The sequence below is a fragment of the Podarcis cretensis genome (genome assembly GCF_951804945.1).
Source record: "Podarcis cretensis genome assembly, chromosome: 6".
Classification (NCBI taxonomy): Eukaryota; Metazoa; Chordata; class Lepidosauria; order Squamata; family Lacertidae; genus Podarcis; species Podarcis cretensis.
Window position 1 is genome coordinate 8,743,153 of NC_137175.1, and position 23,114 is coordinate 8,766,266.

Genomic DNA, 23,114 nt, shown 5'->3' on the forward strand with positions numbered 1-23,114 from the left:
GCTGCTGAATCGAGAAATGCAGGATTACGAAAAGAGAAAGAACTGGCTTCTTAAATACTTTTGGGGAGCAAGTGGAGAATCTCAATTAGACCATCTGTTTAAAATGGGGTGCACCATTTGTGGAAATCTGCTGTAATGGTTGAGCTGACACATTTTCAAAGTTCTATTTATGACCTACACAACCCTATATGCCTTGGACCCAGGCTAACTGAAGGATCATGTCTCCCTATAGGAACCTGCCTGGTTGCTAAGATCCTTGGGCGAGCAACTCCTCTCAGCCCCAAGGCAATTTGACCCTCATTCTGGAAAATAAATAAATCCACAATTATTTCACTGTATCTCATACAACACACTGCCAATCCACCACCTGTTTACAATACATGCTTTGAAGGCTTTGGAAATAATAACAATAGTTGTTGTTGTTATTTATTAGAATTTATAAAGAGAAATACAAAGATTATTGTCTCTCTCTTTTTATGGTCAAAACTAAAATATTAATCCAGAGGCAAAAAAGAGAAAGGGAAGAGGGAGAGAGAAAGGAAGGAAGAGATAAAGGAATAAGGAAACTTTTTTTGCTTTGGACAAACAATTGTGTTGAACAGTCACACATCACCAAAAGAAGATGGCAATGACTTGCATAAAATGTGCAAATTGAAGTTTATATGTGCAGATGCAAATTATTTGGAAATAATTAGCAAAATTTAAACAGAAGTATGATATATCTTTGCATAGTGCAGCAGGCTGTGATCAGAGGCATGTAGGGTTTAATCAATCTGCTGCCCAGTTGCTGCTATCTGAAGGTGGGCATCTTCAGGTCTCTTCCTGCTTTCCTGCTCTTTATCTTCAAGGCAAGCTTGGATGAGGAAACCCATCGAATAGAGGCCTGTCCCCTTTAAAGCAGGATACACAGCCACCCTAGAAACAGTTCAACATGTGTTTGAACTCTTCCTGGACCCGGACTGAACCTCTTGAGAGTGCAAGAGGTGGGAGAGGGCAGGAATCATGTGCTTGAAGACACGCAAGCACACACAGGAACACAGAAATGCACACCTACATATGTTTAAGAGCATTTGGGTCTTCTCCAACTCTGCTACGGAAAATTCTTTTACTAGGGATGACGAAGACTAGCTAGGCAACATAGGGCCTTTGGCATGCAAGCACATTCTCCTCTGGTGTGCTACAGCCACACCTCATTTGAAAAATCTCTCCAGACAAGAAATGGCCAGGTGTATTGCAGTTCTGCAATGAAGCCCCCAGGCTTCAGAAAAGTTGCCATCTTGGTGCCACCTGAATAGACCATCAGTGGTCCAATGGGACACAACAACTCAGCCTCACATCTGTGTGCTTTTCGAGACACACTTCCAGCTTCCTGCAAGGAAATTATTTTGGGGGGAAACAAAGCTGAGATTCACAGGCCGCCCTGGCTGAAGCAGAAATGAAGGGCATTCCATTCTTCAGAGGGGCCCATTGGCATCACCACACTGGAGCAAAAACAGGGACAGGAAGCCAGACAAAGAGGGGATTCATTTCCTGATCAAAGGAGAGGCTATTTTTGCTCAGCTTGCTCTGACAAGCCTCCAAGTTGTCACTCTGGGATCCCCAAAATGAAGAGGCAGGAATGTTGGACGCCGATGATGAAAATGAAGAGATTTTCCAGTGTTTCCTGATGACCAGCTTGTAAACAGGCTGCAGCCCTTTGAGATCATGTAAATATTCTTCTAGGTTGTGCTGTGGCAGCCCAACAACTTCTGAAGGACGGCAGGTTCCTCATCTCTGTGCTACCACGGTAGATGCCTTGATAGAACCTGAGACCTTCCAAGACTGATCAATGACCCATCTCCATGGAACAGGTGGGAAGTCGGCCTAGGTCATGAAGCAAATCCAGCCCTCGCTCGCAGGATCACTTGAACCATGCAATTCAAGAGAGAGATTATTTTTTCTTACCCGGTTTTGGTCACCTCCAGCACGTGATTTGAAGAAGAAGAAAAGGCTGGGTTCTTTCCTTACCTTGACCCCACGCCTGCAAGGTGATATGAGTTGCCAGCATTATGCAGGAAATCCAGAAAAAGTCAGGAGCAAGCATGACGAAGACCTAACATGTACAAAAGAAGAATAAGAGTTTGGATTTGATATCCCGCTTTATCACTACTCTAAGGAGTCTCAATGCAGCTAACAGTCTCCTTTCCCTTCCTCCTCTACTACAAACACTCTGTGAGGTGAGTGGGGCTGAGAGACTTCAAAGAAGTGTGACTAGCCCAAAGTCACCCAGCAGCTACATGTGGAGGAGCAGGGAAGCGAACCTGGTTTACCAGATTACGAGTCCATCGCTCTTAACCACTACACCACACTGGCATCATGAAGGCCTATACGAAGACCCTCAGCCCAAGTGTTTAACGGAATGAAGTGTATCTCTGGGGTGAGCCTGGACATCAAATGATGGATATGACTAATCAATACCAAGGTCCAACATTAAGCAGAACCTGCCCCAGAAATAATAACAATTGTTGTTGTTAAAAAGATCAGAGGGTGGTTCGCAGCATAAATATACAAAATGAGAGCACAAAATACATAGCAAACATACAAAAACAAACCAGAAACCTAAGGACAATATGGTGGCCCCTCCCTTTCCATGTACCCCTTTCCATGGGGGTGGGGGTGGGTTTGCAAAAAAGGCAGGTCACAGCCACACCATCCATTTATACCACCCTAACAGCCATAGATAACCCTCTCTAAACTGAAGGAATGGGTTTCTGTGCAGTCAGTTTAAAACTGACTCAACCCCCCCCCCTTTTTCTTGTTTCTCCAAGAGAGCACTCTAAAATGCATAAAACTTGAGCTGTTGAGCAAATGCATAACAAGGACACAGCTGTATAAACAGCTCTCTCCTTTATCAGTCACGGCAAGGGATGACCCTGACTGTACCAGTAGAACAGAGAAGACATGTCTGTGCCTTATCTTATGTCCTGACCACAAAAGACGCACAGACCTAAGTCCGGGAACAATGCCAGAGCGTGTTCTCGGAGATGATGACCTCTTCCTCCAAGATAAGAGTAGGAAGAGGAAGATCCTTTTATGGTCAGAAGTACAGGAAGGAATACCCTTTTATGGTTAAGAATACCAGAGCAAGAACATATGTGATGTTAACCTGCGTACATAGGCTGACGTGGTTGGATTCCTGGGGAAGGAGGGAGAGGGTGCCTGGAGGATATATATACTGCATGTAATCTCTGATTTCTTTGGACTTGCTGTGGACTCACCACGCAAGTGCCTTCTGCTATCCGGAGAGCAGAATAAACTCTTTCTTTGAACCAGCCTCGGTGTCATTTGACTTCCTTCCTCCTGTCCTGGAGCAACGCAGACCCAATTGGTGAACTCCAATAAGGCTACAAAACTATAGTTGTATAAAACCAGGGTGCTGGTTTTACAGAGCTCTATTTGCCATCAGCATTAACAAACTACTTGCCAGGATTCTCCTTGACTGTTAAAGAGATGCAATGTGTGGCTCTGACCACAGTTGCCTTTCTGGATTAATCACAACATACCCATTCCGCATTTGTAAGAACTCAATTTTTCAGCATGGCGGCACCAGAACCTCGGGACGCCTTGCCTATTGATATCAGACAGCTATCTTCACTGTACCTCAGTGCCTGCTAAAAGCATTTCTGTTTAGACAAGCCTATCCTGGTATTTAGAATATTGGTGCACATTTTAATCTGTTTTTAGTTTATCGCTGATTTTATTTTTTAATGTTTTATTGTTGTAAATTCTTTTTTTTTTTAACAACTTGAGCCTTTTGGGGTTTTTTTTTTGCAATCAAGCAGTGTCTAATTTTTAGAAATAATCCCTCAATTTCCAGCTTTCTTTTTTTCTTAAAGAATGCATCTAGTATTTATAGACTTTATGAAGCAAAATGTCTTGGCACGTTTCTTCTCATAGTTTTTGTGGGGGGGGGGGAATAGCCTGCTCCCACTTTCAGTGTTTGAGTTTACTACCCCCTCTCCGGAAAAATCCCTGCAGATACCCATCTTCAATGTAGAGAAAAAAATTGATCTGGCGACTGAACCTTCCTTCAGCATTGATGGTGAGATCCTGCGGCTTCCCCAGCACCCAAAGCCAGCAGGGGCTTAGGCGTTCCAGGGGGAGCCATGTATCGCTCACAGCTCTCTCCCCCAGTATCTTGCTGCTGTCTTTGCTCCCCATACTACCCAGTGCCGGATTAACGTATAAGCTAAACAAGCTATAGCTTAGGTCCCACTCTCTTGGGGGGCCCAGAAAAATGTAAAGGGGAAAAAACTGGATGTACATTTCCAAAATATAAGATAAAAAAAACAAATACAAACTTACATACAGCAACAGTGTTTTGTGTAGGCTCCTATGATGTAATTAATGGGCCCCAAATGCTAGCCTTGTACCGGTTATTAACACTTAATTTCATATTAATAAAGCTACCGTATTTATAAGGGATGGGGGTGGCACTGTGGGTTAAACCACAGAGCCTAGGACTTGCTGATCAGAAGGTTGGCGGTTCGAATCCCCGCAATGGGGTGAGCTCCCGTTGCTCAGTCCCTGCTCCTGCCAACCTAGCAGTTCAAAAGCACATCAAAGTGCAAGTAGATAAATAGGTACTACTCCGGCGGGAAGGTAAACGGCATTTCCGTGCGCTGCTCTGGTTCACCAGAAGTGGCTTAGTCATGCTGGCCACATGACCCGGAAGCTGTATGCCGGCTCCCTCGGCCAATAAAGCGAGATGAGCACTGCAACCCCAGAGTCGGCCACGACTGGACCTAATGGTCAGGGGTCCCTTTACCTTTACCTAAAGCTATTTATAATTATTAATAGTTTGCACCATATATTTTCACCTATTATTATTTCATGTTATAGCAAGTTTCTAGGGACTAGATTATGAGTCTTTGTAAATTGTGTTTCTGAAGGAACTTTTGTCATTGCCAAATGCCAATGTGTTTGCATTATTGTTATGAATAAAAAAATCATTTTAAGTTAGAGCTTGATAATTATTTCACTATTAATATACTGCTTCTTAATTGTATTTCACTATTAATATACTTCTTCTTAACTGTATTTCAGTTCAACAATTACTTTGATAAAACAGATATCTTGTTATGTGCAAATGGCTTTAGATACATATTAGGTCCATAAATTACCTTATAGCATATATTCAACAAAAAAACAAAAAAAGCGGCAATTTGTTGACAAAGGACAGCTGGACATATAAAGGGCCCCATTACCTTCAGTAGCTTAGGGCAGGGGTCAGCAAACTGTTTCAGCAGGGGGCTGGTCCACTGTCCTTCAGACCATGTGGGGGGCCGGACTATATTTTGAAGGGGAAAAAAATGAACAAATTCCTATGCCCCACATATAACCCAGAGATGCATTTTAAATAAAAGGACACATTCTACTCATTTAAAAACGCATTGATTCCCGGACCGTCCGAGGGCCGGATTGAGAAGGCAATTGGGCCGGATCCAGCTCCCGGGCCTTAGTTTGTCTAATCATCATCATCATCATCATCATAATTTATTATTTATAACCCGCCCATCTTGCTGGGTTTCCCCAGCCACTCTGGGTGGCTTCCAACAGAATATTAAAATACAATAACCTATTAAACATTACAAGCTTCCCTAAACAAGGCTGCCTTCAGATGTCTTCTAAATGCCTGGTAGTTGTTTTTCTCTTGGGAGGGCGTTCCACAGGGCGGGTGCCACTACCGAGAAGGCCCTCTGCCTGGTTCCCTGTAGCTTTGCTTCTCGCAGTGAGGGAACCGCCAGAAGGCCCTCGGCACTGGACCTCAGTGTCCGGGCAGAACGATGGGGGTGGAGACTCTCCTTCAGGTATACAGGACCGAGGCCATTTAGGGCTTTCAAGGTCAGCACCAACACTTTGAATTGTGCTCAGAAACGTACCCATGGCTTAGGGCCTCATAACCTAAATCTGGCCCTGCGCCCACCCCTGATCTTCCACCTCACTCTGCCTAATGAAAGGGCTGGCACAGCATTAAGAACTGACTGAAGGATAGTCCCAAGACACACATTTTAAATCACTAGATGACAGCAGCAGGTTGACTACTTAGGCGCTTGAAACACCAGTTGTGCATTATATGCAAGCTGCGTTGCAATTATTGCCTCCTGATAGCTGAGGGGCAGTAATTTAAAATCAAGCGTGACCGAGTGAGCCCAGGTGTGGTACTGCTCCCCCACGGGAAGGAAGGAAGGCCTGAAGCACATGAAAGCTCAGCTGTTTCTGCTGCCGTCTATGATCCGGCCTCACTTTGTCACGTCAAAGACTGGCAGAATCCTGCACACACAGGGCACCAACTGTTCCAGGGCCAGGGGTCTTGGCCATAGAATCATAGAGTTGTAGAGAGCACAAAGGCCATCGAGTCCAACCCCCTGCCAAGCAGGAAACACCATCAGAGCACTCCTGACATATGGTTGTCAAGCCTCTGCTTAAAGACCTCCAAAGAAGGAGACTCCACCACACTCCTTGGCAGCAAATTCCACTGTCGAACAGCTCTTACTGTCAGGAAGTTCTTCCTAATGTTTAGGTGGAATCTTCTTTCTTGTAGTTTGGAGCCATTGCTCCGTGTCTGCTTCTCTGGAGCAGCAGAAAACAACCTTTCTCCCTCCTCTATGTGACATCCTTTTATATATTTGAACATGGCTATCATATCACCCCTTAACCTCCTCTTCTCCAGGCCATGACCACCATGTTATTATTATTATTATTATTTTGAATGATCTTTATTGGTTTTACAAGTTTCACAATCATAACACATATCTTATTTCTTTTAACCTTTATGCTTTTACTCTATCGAGCTTGTACTTCCCTCCAACTGTTAACGGAGAAATCCGAGGGCTCTCTTGGACAAAAAAACAAGGACACCAGCCAGGAATACCAGAGCAAAACAGCAGCCAGTAAGCTTGGTCTTTATTGAAGACTGTCGCGACAGGACTCCCACCTGCCACAAGGTGGAACAAGATGGAAGCCCCAAACAAAAGAGCCCCCAAACTTTTATTAGCTGCTAATCACCATGTTACATGTTTATTAGCTGCTAATCCCCCCGGCACTGTGGGTTAAAGCCTCAGCGCCTAGGACTTGCTGATCGAAAGGTCGAATCCCTGCGGCGGGGTGCGCTCCCGCTGCTCGGTCCCAGCGCCTGCCAACCTAGCAGTTCGAAAGCACCTCCGGGTGCAAGTAGATAAATAGGGACCGCTTACCAGCGGGAAGGTAAACGGCGTTTCCATGTGCGGCTCTGGCTCGCCAGAGCAGCGATGTCACGCTGGCCACGTGACCCGGAAGTGTCTCCGGACAGCGCTGGCCCCTGGCCTCTTAAGTGAGATGGGCGCACAACCCCAGAGTCTGTCAAGACTGGCCCGTACGGGCAGGGGTACCTTTACCTTTACCTTAATCCCCCCCCCCAAACTACATCACTAATACATCATGATTACATCATGGTGGCAGGAATCTGAGCATCCTGGACCCTGCCCCATGCCTCCCCTTGCCCTCCACCAAGTTTCCCAGCCAAGTTAATCACACCCTTTTGTCTTCATCTGGGTTTGTTATTCCTGGAATGGCTACCTGTCTGGCGCTCAGGTATCAGGACAGCCAGGAATTATCACTCAGGCAGAGGGGCTGCTGAATAGCTGAGCTCACATGTCTATATGAATTTCTGAAGTTTTCCCAGTGAGCCAGTACATAGATACATTTATCAGTGAATTTGGTATTGTGCAGCAAAGGCCCTTTGAATAGATAGGAAGAAACTGTGATGAAGTGTTTTGTGGGGACAAATCGCCCCTCCTTTAATTAATAATAATAATAGTATTATTTATACCCCACCCATCTGGCTGGGTTTCCCCAGCTAACCATAGGCGGCTTACAGCATATCTAAAATCATAAAGCACCAAGTGTTAAAAACCTGCTGATCGAGGGCAGCCTTCATATGTCTTCTAAAAGTTGTGTAATTCTTTTATCTCCTTGAAATCTGAAAGGAGGGGCATTCCACGGGGAGGGTGGAACAAAAATGGTAACAAAAATGAGGTTGGGAAGGGGATAAAAAGAGTAGAAATGGATGGGATGGGCTCCTCAACCAACGTTGTGCACGCACCCTTCACATGCACAAATGCTCAGGTGTTGCTACATGCTGTTAGGCTGAGCATCAGGAAAAAAACCTAGGAAGTCAAACAGGAGCCGCTTTTGCTGAAGGCAAACAAAGAAATAGCTCAGGAGGAATCTTGCTTTAAAAGCAGGTATGTGATCATGGCCACTGGGCCGATCACCTCCTGGTAAATAGAAGGGGAAGAAATGGAGGCAGTGAGAGATTTTACTTTATTGGGCTCCATGATCACTGCAGATGGTGACAGCAGCCACGAAACTAAAAGACGCCTGCTTCTTGGGAGAAAAGCAATGACAAACCTAGACAGCATCTTAAAAAGCAGAGACATCACCTTGCCAACAAAGGTCTGTATAGTTAAAACTATGGTTTTCCCAGTAGTGATGTTTGGAAGTGAGAGCTGGACCATAAAGAAGGCTGATCACCGAAGAATGGATGCTTTTGAATTCTGGTGCTGGAGGAGACTCTTGAGAGTCCCATGGACTGCAAGAAGATCAAACCTCTCCATTCTGAAGGAAATCAGCCCTGAGTGCTCCCTGGAAGGACAGATCCTGAAGCTGAGGCTCCAATACTTTGGCCTCCTATTGAGAAGAGAAGATTCCCTGGAAAAGACCCTGATGTTGGGAAAGATGGAGGGCACAAGGAGAAGGGGACGACAGAGGACGAGATGGTTGGATAGTGTTCTCGAAGCTACCAGCATGACTTTGAACAAACTGCGGGAGGCAGTGGAAGAAAGGAGTGCCTGGCGTGCTCTGGTCCATGGGGTCACGAAGAGTCGGGCACGACTAAACGACTAAACAACAACAATGTGAAACCTGGATGTTAACTCATATGAAGCCAAAAACAGTCGAACACCGGATTCATATACACGCCTTTGCAAATTTTAGTTACATTGAGGAATCCAGCACTGTAACAGCTCAAAATTGTTGTTGTTGTTGTTTAGTCGTTTAGTCGTGTCCCAGTCTTCGTGACCCCATGGACCAGAGAACGCCAGGCACTCCTGTCTTCCACTGCCCCCCCCCCCCCGCAGCTTGGTCAGACTCATGCTGGTAACCTCGAAAACACTATCCAACCATCTCGTCCTCTGTCGCCCCCTTCTCCTTGTGCCCTCCATCTTTCCCAACATCAGGGTCTTCTCCAGGGAGTCTTCTCTTCTCATGAGGTGGCCAAAGTACTGGAGCCTCAGCTTCACAATCTGTCCTTCCAGTGAGCACTCAGGGCTGATTTCCTTCAGAATGGAGAGGTTTGATCTTCTTGCAGTCCATGGGACTCTCAAGAGTCTCCTCCAGCACCATAATTCAAAAGCATCAATTCTTCAGCGATCAGCCTTCTTTATGGTCCAGCTCTCACTTCCATACATCACTACCAACTTCGTTTTTCTATTTTTAAACCATAGCATAGCAGCCCTGCAAAAGCAGGACCTCAAAAAATTATTTACGAACTCATAAACGCTCCTCCCCACGGAAATCTTTAGTAAAAGGCGAAAGATTTATACGATCTGAGGAGAAGCCAGAGTATAATTTTGCAGCCAGCAGTAGTCCCGGGCATAGGATCAGAGCCTGACCAAGAGGTTACGGTGCCACTTAGGATTGCCCCGAAAGCGCTCTGCGGCGAGCAAAAATAAGGTGAAGGAGGGTCCCTAACTCTGCCCCGCGGTTAGATAACCGGACTCTCACGTTAAACACGGAGAAATCGCGCCCTATCTCCGCGCAATGCATCATGGTCGAAGCAAATGCAAATGAGGCCCCCCGCCCCTTCCAGGTGTCGGCCCCGCCCGTGCAAGGCAGGCGGTGCAAAAGGTGGCTGGGTTCGCCCGGCGCCTGTTTGCGGAAATCAGCGAGTGGAACTTTTCAGTTTTCAGCTAAATCAGAATTCCTGCTGGTGGCTGCAGATCACGCAGCTGGAAAAGAGATCGTTGAAGAGGCCAGTTCAGAAGTTGGCAAAGTTGCCTGCCTGGCAGCCCATCTCCACCTTAAACCCGGATAAGCCTTGTATCCTTCATGCCCTCCTTAGCGGTGCAGCGATAAAACTGTCAGCACTTTTTGCAAAGCTAAGTTAAGCATCCGATGCCGTTTCAGACGTGTGTTCGAGTTTCCCCGCCTTGCAGGGGGTTGGGATAGATGACCACTGGGGATCCATTCCAATTCTGTGATTCTACCAATTCCATGAGTCTATCCTACCTTATTTGGTGTTGGTTGTTGAGAAAGTGAAATGCACTCTGCACATGCCTGCTAGCCTGCTAGTTCTAAAGAGGGGACCCAAAGCAGAGGCCTGGCTTTTGCTTCTTTGGGGGGGGGGGGAGTGTTGACAGATGGTCCGTTCTTGGATCGGAACCACAGTGGAGACAAAGGGTTCAATCTCCCCTCCCTCAAAGAGGGATGGGTGGATCTGTCAATTTAAATGTACAATGCGATACGATACGATAATCTTTATTGTCATTGTCCCATGCAGAACAACGAAATTGAAAAATCTACATCAGACATCCAAAAACCAACAAGCCCACTATCCCAGCCTGTTTAACCCCCTAAAAACTCTGATACCCCATAATTAAATACAATATACTCCCATAGAGACTACCTTACACTGCATTTAAAACCAAAATCGCATTTGGATAGAAACACTTTCTCAGGCGGCTGGTCCTAGTCTTTCTAACCCTGTACCTTCTTCCAGAAGGCATAAGCTGAAAGAGATCATTTCCGGGGTGCGCACTATCCTGCGCTATCTCTGCAGCTTTCTTATGGCACCTGGAAGCATAGATTTGATCCAAGGTGGGAAGAGTGCACCCAATTATTCTCTCCGCAGTCTTTACAACCCTGTACAGCATTGTTTTTCCCCTGACCATGCAGCTCCCAAACCACACACACAGACCATAAGTTAATACACTCTCAACAGTACAATGGTAAAATGCCATCAACAGGTCCTTTGAGAGATTGTTTTTCCGGAGGATTCTCAGAAAATATAACTTCTGCTGTGCTCTCTTCATCAGGTCTTTGCTGTGTCAGTTTTTCAGCCCTAATTTCAGTTTCCCACATTTCTGCAGCAATTCACATTTTTTTAAAGGGGGGGGGGACTCAGGAAAATTCATCAGCATTTTAGTATAAATTTCTCCTAATATACACATCTATGTATCCAGTTTTGACAAGTACACACATTTATTTTTGCAAGCAATTTCCTCCATGTTGATTCCACCAATTAGACATTTTCTCTGCACACTTTCCCCTAAAATATGCATTGTTGTACAAATTGCTTGGTTCGAGAACTGCCCTGCAAAGCTGGGAAACGTGCAAATTTCAATGGATGGTCCAGTTTTGCTTCCCGTATGGGTACTTTCTTATTCAAATGCAAAGTCGAAATCTCTCCCATCCTTACCTGCAAACCAGAGGCTCACACACAAACACACACACACACACACACACCCCGCAGCTGCTAATAATAAATAATAAACCAAGCACACAATTGTGAATCAAATACTAAACGTTGTCTTGTTTGGCCCTAAGAGAACTGCAAGAATACCCAGAAGAAACGTGGTCATGAATGTTGTGCAGAAGAAGGAGTCCGCACTCCACCACAGGTGATTATCTTTTTAAAAAGGAACTTTGTTTTAGAATCATCTAAGGGGAGTGACCTTACGGGTCATCTAGTCTCAATGCAGAATCTTGCACTCCCAGATGCAACTACACGCTCTCCGAGAGATGACAAACCAGCCTGTACAACATCCCTGTGATGTCACCCGGAATCATCATATTGCAGGTTTGAATGCTGAGAAAAGGCTTCCTTATAGAAGAACCGTAGGTGAGTTTACAGCTAAGGAGACGTTTATCTCGGAACTAGAGACTTTGGAGTTTACAGTGCACTCAGTTCCATTCACTACAGGATAAAAGTTGGCTCACAACTCAACGCACCAGGCACTAACAGAGCTAAAACACAGTGGTAGCAGGCACACACATACACACAAACACACACACACACCCTGCAATTCCTGACCCAACATTGCAAAATCCCAGTAGAGTTCCCCATAGCAAGTCCAATTTGCAAATAACTATAAATTGTCAATGAATATCTGTCACAAACCTGGAGTCTTTCAATGAGTGAGGTTCTTCCTCAAGTTGGCTGCGATGGTTTGAAGAATCTGAGTACATTCTTGATATCTGAGGAAGGAAGCCAGCGGCTTGTCTGCTGCCTTTGAGCTTTTTTTCATTCTGTCTGATTTTTTTTATTTTGTGTGTGTGTGTGTGTGTGTGTGTAAGATTTCATGCACAGATGTCAGAACTGCTTATTGTTTGTGTGGGGGAGCAAGAGGTTTCAGGCTGTACAATCAATAAGAAAATAAATGCAAAAAATGTTTTTTTTAAAAAAAATTGCATGAAACATCAGTGATACAGTGCGAAACATAGTCTTTCCTATAGCTCACCCTGCAGAATATCTCCAGACCTCTTCAAAGTAGCTTCTTAGAAAACCAACATAAAGCCTATGTGGTTGATTCTTCCAGGGGTGCAAAGGGTCTGGGTTTTAAACTTTAGAGTCTATGCCCTAAGGGGAAATAACCAGTGCCAGATTTACATATAAGCTAAACAAGCTATAGCTTAGGGCCCCACTCTCTCAGGGACCCCAAAAAAATTTAAAGGAAAAGAAAACTGGATGTACACTTCCAAAATATAAGATAAAAAACAAATAAAATAAAACCTAAATACAGCAACAGTGTGTATGTTGTGTATGGACCTATTGGGTCCATAAATTACCATATAGCATATATTCAGCACAAAGAACAGCAACAATTGGTTGTTGACGAACGACAGCTGGACATGTAAAAGACCCCATTATCTTTAGTAGCTTAGGGTCTCTTCAAACCTAAATCCGGCCCTGGAAATAACTGTAGAGGATTGCATACCCAGCTTCATCAATACACTGCAAAACATCTAAATAAATAAAAATAAACAAAGGGGGGGGGGGAGATATGAAGATTTACCCCCCAATAAGATATTCAGCACTTCACTATTTTAAAGTGGCCTTTTCTTTTCTTTTCTTTTCTTTTCTTTTTTTTTGCCAACCTATCAGGGTGTTGAGTTTCTGTATTTCTGTCTTCCAGCATTGTACTGAGGCTATACTGTTTTCTCTGACTCCAGCGAGCTCCTAACCGCTGACTTTTTAATCTGTGCGCACACATTTCCCCTGATGCAGAGCTATCCTGTAGTTCCTTGACAATACAGCTGCTTGCTACGTTTCCTCTTAAACCAGCTTCAATCCGGAAGGACAACTTAAGCCACATTCACTTTGCAGCTAAGCTCTGCATGTGCAGAGGACAGCTTCGTGAATTTGAGGCAGGGTTGCAGAGGCAGGGAAACCAAATAGGTTGGCACAGTGGGCGACGACCTCCTTGCCCCCTCTCTGGTGAGTACAGCACCATGCGAATGCAACTTGAAATTCAGTGGGGGGGGGTGTGTGATCTGGCTATGCCTTAAGCCACTAATGTCTACTTAGCCTTAGCAAATAATTCTGTGGTGTGACCCATGAACAGAAGAATCTACGTTCTCTGAATATTTAAGAGACTAGTGAGGAGACAGGCAGTTAAGTCATGCCTCCAAAGCAGTCTTCTTCTTTGGCGATCACCCACAGCGGAGTAAGATTGTCTTCCATGAACACAGTCTTAACAGTGATTCTGTAAGTGACTGTGGAGGCCAATATTGGATCCACACATCCTTCCACAGTGGGGACATAAGTTTCTGGGCGGGAGTTCATCACCATGAGGGTCTGCCAAACATGCCTTCCTCTTAACACGTTTCTCCCTTTTGCCCGGAGTTTGAATGTCTTCGAAGCCCATGATGCCTTTGGTAAAGGCTGTTCTCCAATTGGAGCGCTCGCAGGCCAGTGTTTCCCAGTTGTCGGTGTTTATACTACATTTTTAAAAAATTGCCTTGAGATAGTCTTTAAACTTTCTTTGTTGACCGTTACCCTTTCCATTCTTAAGTTGGGGAAAGAGTAGTTGCTTTGGAAGACGATAATCAGGCATCCGATCAACATGACCCATCCAACAAAGTTGATGTTGAAGAATCATTGCTTCAACACTTGTGATCTTTGCTTCTTCCAGTACACTGGTATTAGTTCCCCTGTCTTCCCAAGTGATGTGTAAATTTTTTCGGAGACACCGTTGATGGAATTTTTCGAGGTGCTGGAGATGGTGTTTATAAGTGGTCCATGTTTCACAAGCATGCAGTAAGGTTGTAAACAAGCATTTTGGTTTCCCTGCAAATGTCCAAACACTCTGCACTTCAATTGGGAGAAAGCCACACTCGCAGAGCTCAGGCGATGCTGGATTTTGGCATCAATGTCGGCCCTTGTGGAAAGATAACTGTCCAGGTAGCAGACATGATCCTTGGAGAAGTGATCCATAGCAATGACCAGAGGAGGAATGACTACTTGGAGGTGCTCAGAGAGAAGAAACGCCATGGTGCATCTGTATCAGCACAACCAGGCGCCTTCATTTGTCCCACCTGCAACAAAACATGTCTCTCCCTTATTGGACTTTACAGCCACAGCAGGCACTGTAACTCTCCAACAGGTTGACTTCATCCCCAAAGGTGCACTCTTCCATTGGCTACCAAGAGAGATGGGTACCAGCAACAACTCAAAAAGGAGGACAGCCCCAGTCCATCAGATAATGCTTCCTAATAGACCTCCTCCATGATTTTGTCTCATCCCATTTCCTTTAGTGCAGAGAGCTTAAGAAGAGCCTGCTGGACCAAGCCAATGGTACACCGAGTCCAGCATCCACTTCTCTCAGTGGCAGAGGTTGCCAGTGCAGGGCTCAAGGGTGGCAGTGTGCTCACCAGAACCTCTTATGGTGCTCACAAAATGTACAAGAGGCAGTTTGCTGTTCCTGCTCAGTTCCAATTTGCACTGTCTCGGCTGTTCCTACATTGAACATGCCCTTTCAAGATAAAGGACCCCTGGATGGTTAAGTCCAGTCAATGGTGACTATGAAGTGTGATGCTCATCTTGCTTTCAGTTGAGGGAGCCGGTGTTTGTCCACAGACAGCTTTCCGGGTCATGTGGCCAGCATGACTAGACCGCTTCTGGTGCAACGGAACACCGTGATGGAAACCAGACCACACAGAAACACAGTTTACCATCCCACTGCACCTGTACCTATATATCTACTTGCACTGGTGTGCTTTCGAACTGCTGGATTGGCAGAAGCTGGGAACCGGAGTTCACCCCTTCATGGGGATTCGAACCACCAAACTTCTGATAGGCAAGCCTAAGAGGCTCCATGGTTTAGACCACAGCGCCACCCCAGTCTGCATTCCACAGGATGCCCTCCCATCCATTCTGAAAAGAGGGCAAACAGCTTCTTTCCATGAGGAAGTGTGGTGATTTCTGCTGTAGGTTCTTTTCCCCCCATTGAGGGGGAAGGTGATGTAGGGGGGGAGGATGCCCATACTGTTTTCTGGTCCTGTCCCTTTTCCTTATCTTTGTTTTTGGCCCGCACTGCAACCATTTTGTTTTATGCCACACACGCCATGGCAGCCATTTTGTGGTGGACATCCATCAGAGGGAGATTTAGGAGAGCACAACTGGTTTGGTGAAATAGAAGGTGAAAGATCGGAAGGTACCATTTTCGTTGCGTCGCACATTGCACCGCTGAAATCTGAGACCCCAAGGTCCAGCGCTGCACCTGTGGCATTTTCTCAAAATTCTGATAACTCCGGAGAGCTGCTGCCGGTCAGGGTCAATAGAACTGAGCTTCCTAGACCAATGACCTGATCCTGTACACTCTTCCTGACCCCTCTCCACCCTTCGCCATCACGACATATTTCTCAATATGAATGGCAAGCCAAACTGGTTTGCAAGAGCCTGTTCCTTTAATGTGAAATAACCACCTAATTAACTTCAATTGCCTAATTAACTTCAATTGGAGAAACTGCTTAGGGCTTCGAGGAATAGAGGATGCTTTGACACAGAACGAAGTTGGCCAGAATAAAATCATTTTGATCAGTCTGGAGTAGACGTACATCCGTCTCAAACTCAAGCACCAACAAGTCCCGAGTGGATTGCTTTGAACATTTTAGAACAAAAAAAGTTGCTACGGTTCATAGTCATCACTTTTCTTGGCAGAGAGTTGCATCGGTCTCCTGGTGTGGGAAATGTGACGTGCATAACTTGTTATAAAATATACAGAACCAAGGCAGGATAGTGTGCACCCCGGAAATGATCTCTTTCAGCTTATGCCTTCTGGACGAAGGTACAGGGTTATAAAGACTAGGACTAGCCGCCTGAGAAACAGTTTCTATCCAAATGCGATTTTGGTTTTAAACGCAGTGTAAGGTAGTCTCTATAGGAGTAAAAAGGTAAAGGGACCCCTGACCATTAGGCCCAGTCGTGGCCGACTCTGGGGTTGCGGTGCTCATCTCGCTTTATTGGCCAAGGGAGCTGGCATACAGCTTCCAGGTCATGTGGCCAGCATGACTAAGCCGTTTCTGGTGAACCATTTACCTTCCTGCCAAAGCGGTACCTATTTATCTACTTGGACTCTGACGTGCTTTCGAACTGCTAGGTTGGCAGGAGCTGGGACTGAACAACGGGAGCTCACCCCGTCGCGGGGATTCGAACTGCCGACCTTCTGATCGGCAAGTCGGAGTATATTGTATTTAATTATGGGGTATCAGAGTTTCTAGGGGTTAACCAGGCTGGGATAGCTGGGATAGCAGGCTTGTTGGTTTTTGAATGTCTGATGTAGATTTTTTCAGTTTCGTTGTTCTGTATGGGACAATGTCATAATAAAGATTATCATATCGTATCGTATCATTTTAGAGAGCAAATGGGGGGTGCTTTGAGCATGCTATCCTGGAAGCTGTTAGCAGGAGCAACTACAGAGAGCAAGAAAATTAGGAGGAATTTTGATCTCCATCTTCAAATATCTGAAGGGCTGTCACATGGAAGATGGACCAAGTTTGCTTTCTCCTGTTTCAGAGGGTGGGACCTGAACCAATGTCTGACATACACACCGGTTAGAAAGGAAACTGCTGTCTGTCAATAGACCTGAACCAATGGATTCAAGTTACAAGAAAGGAGATTCTGACGAAATATAGAATCATAGAATCATAGAGTTGGAAGAGACCACAAGGGCCATCGAGTCCAACCCCCTGCCAAGCAGGAAACACCATCAGAGCACTCCTGACATATGGTTGTGAAGCCTCTGCTTAAAGACCTCCAAAGAAGGAGACTCCACCACACTCCTTGGCAGCAAATTCCACTGTCGAACAGCTCTTACTGTCAGGAAGTTCTTCCTAATGTTTAGGTGGAATCTTCTTTCTTGTAGTTTGGAACCATTGCTCCGTGTCCGCTTCTCTGGAGCAGCAGAAAACAACCTTTCTCCCTCCTCTAGGTGACATCCTTTTATATATTTGAACATGGCTATCATATCACCCCTTAACCTCCTCTTCTCCAGGCTAAACATGCCCAGCTCCCTTAGCCGTTCCTCATAAGGCATCGTTTCCAGGCCTTTGACCATTTTGGTTGCCCTCCTCTGGACACGTTCCAGTTTGTCAGTGTCCTTCTTGAACTGTGGTGCCCAGAACTGGACACAGTACTCCAGGTGAGGTCTGACCAGAGCAGAATACAGTGGCACTATTACTTCCCTTGATCAGGAAGAACTTTCTGACAGTGGAACAGACTCCCTCAAAAGGTGGTGGAATCTCCTACCTTGGACGTTTTTAAATGGAAGTTGGATGGAGATGATGATGATTTATTACATTTATTAAATTTCATCCAAAGATCACAGGTTGGCTCACAATGAAAAGAACACCAGCCAAAAAAGACAAAAGTAAACCAATTATTCTCCTCCCACAAACAAATTAAAAAAGCCATAGATTGTTTAATGAGCCCAACACCTGGTTGAAGAGAAATGGTTTTTTGCCTGGTGCCTAAAGATATGTAATTAAGGTGCCAAGCAAGCCACTCTGGGGAAAATATTCCACAGACAGGGAGCCACTGCAGAAAAGGCCCCGTTCTCATGTTGCCTCACTTTGGACCTCTCGTGGATGGTCTCTTCCAACTCTATGATTCTATGATTCTATATGGTGCTTCCTGCTTGGCAGGGGGTTGGACTCGATGGCCCTCGTGGTCTCTTCCAACTCTATGATTCTATGATTCTATTCTATTCTATACACAAAGAAGAGCCTCAGATGGTGATCACAGAGTCTGGGTCAGTTCCTATGAGAAGTGGTCCTTGAGGTGTTGTGGCCCTGAGCCGTTTAAGGAACTAATTGGTAGCCAGTGTAGTCGGCCCAGAATCAGGGTCATATGCTCAGACCCAGGGCCGGATTTAGGATTGATGAGGCCCATAGCTACTGAAGGCAATGGGGCCCTTTATATGTCCAGCTGTCCTTTGTCAACAACAAATTGTCGCTGTTTTTTGTGCTGAATATATGCTATATGTTAATTTATGGACCTAATAGGTATCTAAAGCCATTTTCACATTTTGCCCTGCAACCAGTCCATGCAGAATGTAGGCACCCTATATATAGAAATGACCAAACCAGTGATATTTTAGGGAGCAGGCTAGCAGGCGGAGCCCATTACTTACATCATAGGAGCCTACACAACACAAGACTCTGTTGCTGTATGTAGGTTTTATTTTATTTGTTTTTTATCTTATATTTTGGAAATGTACATCCAGTTTCCCCCCTTTACATTTTTTGGGGCCCCCAAGAGAGTGGGGCCTAAACTATAACTTGTTTAGCTTATATGTAAATCTAGCACTCCTCAGACCATCCTACCCAGTTGAGCAACCTGACTGCCCAATCCTGCACCAGCTGAAGTTTCTGAACCGTTTTCAGAGGCAACACATTGCAGTAATCTAACCTAGAGGTCATTAGGCCACCTGCTGGAGATACTTCAGCTGCGATTGCACTTGGGGCTTGGACTACATGAACTTGAAGCAACTCCCAACTGTACCATTCTATGAGTCTAGATTGCAAGCCTTTCAATGGGTGATGCAGCAGTTTCGGGACATTGGCTACATTCTGCTAGGAAGCTGTCTGCATCCTCCAGATGTTTTGAATTACAACTCCCTCCCAACAACTTCTGGAGGGCATCCTGATGGGGAACCCATTTCTTAGGTGGCCTTAGGCACTGGTGCTATAGAACCCAATATGGTGTCTTCCAGAAGTTGCTGCCCCACAAGTCCCACCATCCCTGTGACCATTGGTCATGCTGGCTGTGGCTTGATGGAAGTCACATTGTGCATCTCTGGCTTTTTGACCCAGAAAGTGGAAAGCAAAATTCCTGTGATTTAGGGGGTAATCTTATTTATTTATTTGCACATTCATTACTCAAAATATATATCAAGGCAGTATATAACATATAATAACAAAAAAACAAAAAAAACAAAAAGCCCATTGTAAAAGCATCACTAAAACATCAATAAATACTATTGGCTAAAAATTCATGTTGCAAAGACCTGTCTAAACAATCCAGTTTTTAAAAGGTTATGAAAGGGAGGGGTTGTTCCTGGTGAATCTCTACTGACAGGGAGTTCCAGAGGGCAAGAGCTGCCCTCTAAGGGCTTGGTCTCTAGTGAAAGCCAGTTGAACCCCAGGGGTGTAGGGAAACACTTGGAATTCCCCATCTGTGAACGAGGTGCAGGAATCAAGCAATCTTCAAGGTACTTGGGGTCCAAGTGGGCTTTGTGAACCGGGCAACCAGCACAGTGATTTTGCGATCCAGACTTAAGCTACTCATGACTCAGGTCTTCCAATGTTGCTCACCTGAGCCTTGGTGCTGGGGTGAAATGCAAAAGGCCCCTATGTTGTTTCTTAATGGCCCTAGTAGGACCAACTAGGGACACGGGTGGTGCTGTGGGTTAAACCACAGAGCCTAGGACTTGCCGATCAGAAAGTCAGCGGTTCGAATCCCCACGACGGGGTGAGCTCCCATTGCTTGGTCCCTGCTCCTGCCAACCTAGCAGTTTGAAAGCACATCAAAGTGCAAGTAGATAAATAGGTACCACTCCGGCAGGAAGGTAAACGGCATTTCCGTGCACTGCTCTGGTTCGCCAGAAGTGGCTTTGTCATGCTGGCCACATGACCCGGAAGCTGTACGCCGGTTCCCTCAGCCAATAAAGCGAGATGAGCGCCGCAACCCCAGAGTTGGTCACTACTGGACCTAATGGTCAGGGGTCCCTTTGCCTTTACTTAGGACTAAGTCTTTTTGCATAGGTTAGCCCAGGAATTCCTCTGCAGCTTGTATTTTCCCTTCACAACCCAAATATTCAAAATTCCTATATTTATTAATTTCTATAACACTATAACTAGTTTCCAAGATGTAGCCTCTCCCTAGCAGGGTGTGGGTCAACTTTGGGGTTGATAATGGGTGGTGATTTCTGTAAAGAAAGCTGATGAAGAACAACCACCATACAGTGCCAGGTTTATGTTTAGCAACATCTCTTATTACTGTACTGTGATAAGTCAAATGTTCTGAAAGCTACTTCCCACCTTTCTTTAGGCGGCTCTTGCATTGTCTTCCACTGTCTGGCCACCTCCATCTGAGCAACTGGCAACAATAGCAACACTAGTTCTTCATTGTGCACCAAGAAGTTCTGTTCATCTTCAAAGAGCAATGCCACTGTGGTGTCTGGGACCAAAAGCCTGCTGCTTATACCAGAGACTAATTCAGCATCCAAACCCAGAACTGGTTAACTCTGGTGCATCTCCACCACATGTGAATACGGGTTCCCCTTTCCTCACATCCATGCTAGCAGCTTGGGGGTCCTAATCAAATGAGAGAGCCTCACTGGGGTCCAGCGCCACCACAGGAGCAATGGGTTGGGTATTTTCACCTGTTCCTGCAAGGTCTTAGAAGGCAATAAATTCCTTAAAATTAATGCATTTATCACAGATTCTACAGAACAAGGGTGATAGTGGGTAACAGTTGTGCAAAGCTTAAGGCAGAAGCTGGCTTTGCACAGTGCCACTTGGCTAGTGCCAGTGATGTCAACAAGAACCATCAACACTCCAAATCGTTTTGTACTTTTTAAAAATCCATTTTCTATTCGTGGAGGGCTAGCATGGGAAATATGAATGGTTCTATTACATGGGAATCTTGGAAAAACCCAAAGGCAGGAAGGCTTTCCAAAGCTTGGCAGAGGTGTGAGACTGATGTTGGGACCCAGATCCAATTGGCTGGCGTGCAAAGTCTATCTGTGATGGCCTGGGATTTGGATTCAGATGCTGAACCTGAGGGATCCCAGCCTGCAAGGAATTCCCCACCTCCAGAACCCGCTGAGCCGGGGCTGGGGCATGAGCCTGAAGGGTCCTTACCTGTGCTGGGTCCTCAGGTGCGGGCTCCAGCTGAGTCTGCTCTGGCTCCTGAGGGGATGGAGGACCCATTGCCTGCAGGTGCTCCACTCTCAGCCCCATCAGGGGAAGGTGAGGTTGCCTCTGGGTCCGGTAACCCTCCAGCCTCTCCTGAGCTACAGAGGCTCAGGGCAGAGAGGCGGAGGGAACTAAGTTCCCATAGGAGAAGTGCTCGCCTCCAGGCCAGGAGAGGCGAGTCACCTGAGGATCGGGGCCACCCTGTGCCTGGGAGCAGATAAAAACCAGGCAGCCTCAGTCCCAAGTTGCAGGAGCAACTTTGTTGGTTGTCAGTTCCTGCCTGAACCCTGTCCTGCTCTCCTGTCAGAGCTCCTGACCTCACCCGACTACCTGACCTGCATCCAGCTTCAACTTTTATGGACTGCCTCCATACTGCACCTTCAACCTCGGACTGGACTCGGACCATGCCTCTCGTTTAGCCCACGGGACCGGCACACTATCATGGTGAAACTGGGAACAAGATGGGCTTGCTCTCTGCCCAAGGGACCAGCTGCAGTTTCTCTTGTTAAATTATGCCCTTCTTCAAGCTGCCTTGTTTCTTGGGAATTGCAAGTCAAGCCAGGCCAGGCACTAACATTTCCCTCCCAGGAGCCATTAAGCATTCCCCCCCCCCCAAAAAAAAAACCCGCTTGCCTCCACCCCAAACGCTTTTGCTTAGTGCAGCTATTATAACATCTGCTCAAAACGGGAAATGACGCTCGATCATTACCCAGCAGAAGATCTTCGGGCATGAATTTTTAACAAGCGCTCCTTTCAAGTTCCTGAAAAGGCCCTTCATGAAAATTCAGCAGGCCTCGAACTCTGAGAGGCAGGCAAGGGTCACAGGCTCTGAGCCGATGGTGTCGGGTGGAATTTGCTATTCATTGGGGTGTGGCAGACAATCCTGTCTAAAGGCAGTGGGGAATCTGGGCACAGTGAGGCATTGAGGAGCAAGACATGAGGAAGAAGCTGGAGGGGGGAGGGAGAGAAAGAGAGAGAATGGAGGAAAATGAAGAAAACTAATCTAATGTGCATCACATAGATTATTTTTATTTAACCTAGAGAACCTAAAATCCCAAACTCTTCTGTTAGGGCTTTTCTGCACCATGCTCTTTCTAAGCATGGTCCACTCTTTAAAGCTCTGTGTCTGAGCATTCTTTCTTCTGCTCTGGGATTTTCCCCAGGGAAACCTGCTCTTTAAAGTCAGTCAGAGCAAACAATTCAGGAAAACCTGAATTCACGTTTGCTCCGATTGAGTGCTGAAGAGTAGGTTTCCGTGGGGAAAGCTCCGTAGCAAAAAGCCGAATGCTTGGACCTGTGCCTAGAAAAGGTAAAGAGACCGCTGACCATTAGGTCCAGTTGTGACCGACTCTGGGGTTGCGGCGCTCATTTCGCTTTACTGGCCGAGGGAGCCGGCGTACAGCTTCCGGGTCATGTGGCCAGCATGACTAAGCCACTTCTGGTGAACCAGAGCAGCGCACGGAAACACCGTTTACCTTCCCACCGGAGTAGTACCTATTTATCTACTTGCACTTTGACGTGCTTTCGAACTGCTAGGTTGGCAGGAGCAGGGACTGAGCAACGGGAGCTCACTCCGTCGTGGGGATTTGAACCGCCGACCTTCTGATCGGCAAGTC

The 23,114-nt window shown here is 46.0% G+C and overlaps 1 protein-coding gene across 1 annotated transcript in view; it reads right to left on the reverse strand.

Annotated features, from left to right (window-relative positions):
* Positions 1–21,975, reverse strand: part of COL20A1 (collagen type XX alpha 1 chain) — a 145,240-nt gene extending 123,265 nt beyond the window's left edge. The window contains exons 1-2 of the mRNA XM_079978869.1: positions 21,877–21,975; positions 2,008–2,092 (exon numbers count right to left, since the gene is read on the reverse strand). Of these exons, the coding sequence (XP_079834995.1) occupies positions 2,008–2,083 (76 nt within the window). The 5' untranslated portion in view covers positions 2,084–2,092; positions 21,877–21,975. The remainder of the gene's footprint in view (positions 1–2,007; positions 2,093–21,876) is intronic.
* Between the last annotated feature and the right edge of the window lie 1,139 nt (positions 21,976–23,114).